General features: G+C 57.5%; 1 protein-coding gene across 1 annotated transcript in view; it reads left to right on the plus strand.

The window, feature by feature from the left end:
* The first annotated feature begins 893 nt into the window (after positions 1-893).
* The window catches only part of C1QTNF12 (C1q and TNF related 12), a 17,325-nt gene continuing 13,660 nt past the window's right edge, over positions 894-4,558 (plus strand). The window contains exon 1 of the mRNA XM_069078330.1: positions 894-2,156. Within this exon, the coding sequence (XP_068934431.1) occupies positions 1,986-2,156 (171 nt within the window). The 5' untranslated portion in view covers positions 894-1,985. The remainder of the gene's footprint in view (positions 2,157-4,558) is intronic.

Genomic DNA, 4,558 nt, shown 5'->3' on the forward strand with positions numbered 1-4,558 from the left:
AAGTGACCTTAGGGGTCACCAAGTGTCATCCTCTCATTTTTACAGAAAAGTAGACTGAGCCCCAGACTAGCAAAGGCAAAGCTCGAACTCAAGTCTTCTCCTGCCAGACCCAGCGGCTCTTTCCCCAGTATGACAGGATGGGTGTCCCAACTGAGACATTATGAATGAATGAATCACTTACATGCACACACACTTGACAAGTTGGGAGAATTTGGTCTCGTGCAGTAACCCCAAGGGCCTGGCTGCCTTTGGGCCCTCCCTGGTCTGGTCCCTCTGATGACCTGTCTGAAAGTTTGGGGTTCCCCAAGGTGGCTGCCACCCAGCCCAGCACCTCCTGGAAGGCTCCAGGGCTGTGTTTGTTCGTAGAGGGCAGGGCTTGGGGGCCGAGCAGGGAGCGCTGGTGGTGGTGGGGGGGGTGGCCCCTACCAGCTGACTTGTCCGGGCAGGGAGCGGGATGGAAAGTCTGCCCCTTTGGGAGAAGGCGCTCCCAGGGCCTGGTTTGTGGGCTGGTGTGTCAGAGCTGGTGAGGTGCCCTTTGACAGACAGGGCCATTAACATATCATCAGGTGCATTCTGACAAATTCAGGGCTTGTCTGCCACCAACCTGAGAAGGGGGGTCCCTCCAGAAGGCGCCAACGGAGGTTAAATATTATTAACAAATAAAGACAGCGCATAGTTAAACTGGAATGTGGGGGGGAGGGGCTGGGGGAGGTTAACCCTTTAGTGCCCTGGCTGCTCCAGACTGGGGAGCCCAGGCCAGGGCGGGGGCAGGGGACAAAGGGCTCCGAGGCGCCTGGGACTCCCTGGGAGCCCGACGCCCATGGGCTCCAGCAGGCAGCCCGGGCCTCGTTAATCGAAGTGCCAGCAGCCAGTCATTGGGCCAGGCTGCTTAGGGGCTCCAGCCAGCAGCGGGCCAGGGCCCAGGAGCAGACCGGGGCTCCCGAGACAGCGGTGGCTGACCCCTCCCCCTTGATGGAAAGGCGCTCAGGAAAAGGAGTATTTATTTCGTGAGAGAGCGAGGGAGAGGGAGGCAGAGAGTCCCGGGCTTGGAAAGGGGAACCACTTGTGGGAAGAGACCAGAGCAGAGGAGAGCAGAGGAAGGCTCCCTGGCAGCCGCCCAGCCCAACCCAGCCCGGCCCAGCCAGCCTCGGGGCACGAGGCTGGGAAGCCAGGCACCCTCCTTTGGGTTAGCTTTGGGAGGATGAACATGAGTCTGGAGACAGATTCCACCTCCTGACAGCTGGAGCAGGCAGCAAGGGGAGCCCTCCCAGACCGAAGCGGGTGTGGGGGCCTGGCTGAACTGCTTCTCTGGCCCCCTTTTGGATGTTGTAACATCTGGCCTGGGGTTCGAGTGGCAAGGATGAGGATGGGGCAGCAGCTACAACCACGGCATCACGAGGGGCCTGGGGATCTCCCTGGCGCCCTATGAAGGAGGACAGCAGCCAGGCAGGGCAGAAGGAACCCAGCACAGCCCCACCACCTGGGGAGCCTTCCTGAGGCAGGTGCCTGACTGCCTTACATTTTGGCTCTTCCAGTCCTTGAGAGAGTCAGTGCCACTGAAGGGAAGACCCATTCCCCTGGCCCATGGGGCTTGGGTCCCCTCCTGCCTTTTCCTGGTCCCTCTTACCAGCACAGTAATTTGTCTCTGCCAGGCTCTGGGCCCCCCACTTGCCCATACTCATGAGAACCCAGGAACTTTGGGGAAAGGGATACTGAGCCTTGAACCAGAAAGTGGGGATCACCAGCTCAGTGTCCTTGAACACCTGCCTGGCCAGGGCCCTCGAACTCTGTGCCCAGACTCCATCCTCCAGCTCATTGCCTTTGGACCGGACTCTTGGCTTCCTGTCATCTTCTCTGGGTCCCAAGTCCCCAGCCCTGGCCTTGTGAGCCCAGAGACCATCCGTCTGCTCCCACCCTTCTGGGAGCGCGTCTTTCCGTCCCTCTGTCTACAGACCTGGGCTGCCTGCCCTGCCCCTGACCCCAACATGAGGCTGTGGGTCTGGGCTGTGATCATAGCGCTCCTGTGGCAACACCTGGCCCTCCTCAGGGGCATCAGTGCCAAGAGGGAACGCAAGAAGGCTAAGGAGATGGTCCAGTACACGGAGCCCTTCAATGCCACCATTTCCAACAGTGAGGAGCTGCCTGGGCACCCCAAGGTACAGACTCTGATGGGGTAGGTGGGGCTAGACAAGGAGGGGAGCCCCATTGGGGGCTCCCTCCACCCCCTGGGTGATGAGTCACGGGTGGTCACTCCATCCGCATATGCATGTATGCATGTATGCGTGTGTTCGTCTCTTTAGATGTGTCAGTATTTGGCCGAACAGGTCCCCATGCATCTGTGTCCACTCACTTCAACAAGGTCTCTGCCCTGGGTAATTCCTTTCTCTTGTGTTCCCAGCTGGGGTCCAGGGGAGAGGCATATGGTCAGTGCTGACAAACTGGCATCTCCTCCAAGCCCCACCTGCCCCGTCCTCCCTGCTTTGGGGCTGAGAGCCTGGAGTGATCATGGGCATGGGCACCAGGGAAGGAGAGCCACAAGCAGCCCAGACCCCCAGAGCCTCTCCCAGTGAGCCCAGCCAGCCTTCTTGAGATGCTTTCTTGCTGTCTCTCACTGCCGCTGGACTGACCTCTCCATCTCTGCCCATCTCTCTCAGTCTTTGCTTGTTTTGGTTTCTGGCTGTCTCTCTCTCTTTCTTTGCTATCCTGTCCCTCCGTCTTACTGTTGGCATCTGTCTCTCTATCTGTCTGTCTCCAAGGCTGGTCAGTGTCTGTCTGCCTGTCTGTCTCTGGGTCTCCCTCCGACTGCCCAGCTCTCTATGCTCAAAGGCATTTCTTGAGGGATGTTCACCACACAGTGGTCTTTGATGGAGACTGGGTTAGCTTTGGTCACTGAAGATGGGAGGACAGTGGAGGAGTTTGGGGGAGTGGGAACCTGCCCTCCATCCAATCACCTGCCCAATCACACATTGACCCATTCATTCTAAAGCCTAGGGCAGGGCTGCCTGTGGGCAGGAGGGTCGAGGGGTGTCTGGATCTGAAAAGGTTCTGGAGTAAAGCCCCTCTCTTTTCCCTACCCCTGGTCTAAAGGGAGGTTGCTGGACAGGGAAGAGGCCAGGGAGTGTGGGGGTGCCAGCCACCCTATGGAGCTAAGTCTTGATGAAAGGGGAGGTGGGGTCTGGGCCCCAGCCAGGACTCGGGGGTTCCCAACGGCACATCAATTAACGCTTTGAAGCCCGGATCATTTGGATGATCTCCTTGGTGGGATTGAGGCCCATTAAGTTTAATTGGTTTCCCAGCTCCCCAAGGGGGCGGCTCAGGTGAGAGGCTCCCCCTAGTAACAATCCCCAGCCTGAACAGAAGGGTTAGGAGAGGTTCCTCAGGATCCAGATGCCAGCAGGAAGGAAGCCTCAGTCTGGATACCTGGGGTTCAGGCCCTATCCCACTGCTGCTCCCTTGGGAATGCCTGGGCAGAAGCTCCCTTCCTTCCTGGGGCACCGACTGCCACAAAGTCCCAGCTGGCATCAGGGAAGCCAGCATCACCAGCTGTCCATTACTCTGGGCCGGGGGAGCTCAGGGGACCCCAGGCTGAAGTCACTGAGTCCCCTTGATTGGCACCTGCCCTCTAGCTCTGCATGGAAGGCTGCAGTCCCTGTCCTGAGCCCTGGTCTCAGAATCTGCACCAGAAGGGCACCGGATTATGGTGTCTGCCTCTGTCAGGCCAGGGGCTGAGGGTCCAAGGGCATCCCCTGGGGAGGGGCCCTTGGGGAGCTGGATGACACAGGGCACATCTGTCCAGTTCCTCAAACATTCATAAAGTGCCTGGCTTGAGGATCTGTGCTCTGAGGAGAGATGCAGAGATGTAAACAGATGGGGCCTGCCCTCAAGGAGCTTATGACTTAATGGGGTGTGTGTGTTCATGTGTATGTGAGTGTGTATATGTGTGTGTATGTATGTGCATGTGTGTGAGTGTGTATGTGTGTGTGCATGTGTATGTGTATGTATGTGTGTGTGAGACATATACAGAGACAGCTTCAGAACTGGCAGGGACCTTAGAGGTCACCTAATTCAACCCTCCCCCCCCCCCCCGACCCCATTTTACAGAAGAGAAGACTGAGTCCCAGAGAGGTTGTACAATGACAGCTTCATATTTGGAAGGGACCTTAGAGGTCAGTAGATCTAATCCCCTTAATTATACAGAGGAAGAAACTGAGACCAAGAAAAATTAAGTGACTTGCTCTGGATCACCCAGGTAGGGCATGTATGAGGTAGGATTTGAACCCAGGACATCTGCACTCTAAGGCTAGCACTATCCCACACTGCCTCTCTGGGTCAGCGGTGCTCCTCTGTCAACAAGGGAGAAAGCAAGGAGGGCAAAGAGGGGGAGATCATTTTGTGCTGGGGAGATCAGGGAAGGCTTCCTGGAGGAGGTGGTGCCGAGCTAGACCTTAAAAGGAGGGCTTTCAGCCCATAGATGTTTCCCTGCTGTACTCAATCCTCCCATCCCTCCTCCCCCCTTCTTTCCTCCCCCTCTCTTCCCCTTCCCTCTCTCTTTCTTTTC

The sequence above is a fragment of the Petaurus breviceps genome, unplaced genomic scaffold, assembly GCF_028583685.1.
Source record: "Petaurus breviceps papuanus isolate PSGF00001 unplaced genomic scaffold, PetGlider_PUasm1.0 91041, whole genome shotgun sequence".
In the NCBI taxonomy this organism is placed as follows: Eukaryota; Metazoa; Chordata; class Mammalia; order Diprotodontia; family Petauridae; genus Petaurus; species Petaurus breviceps.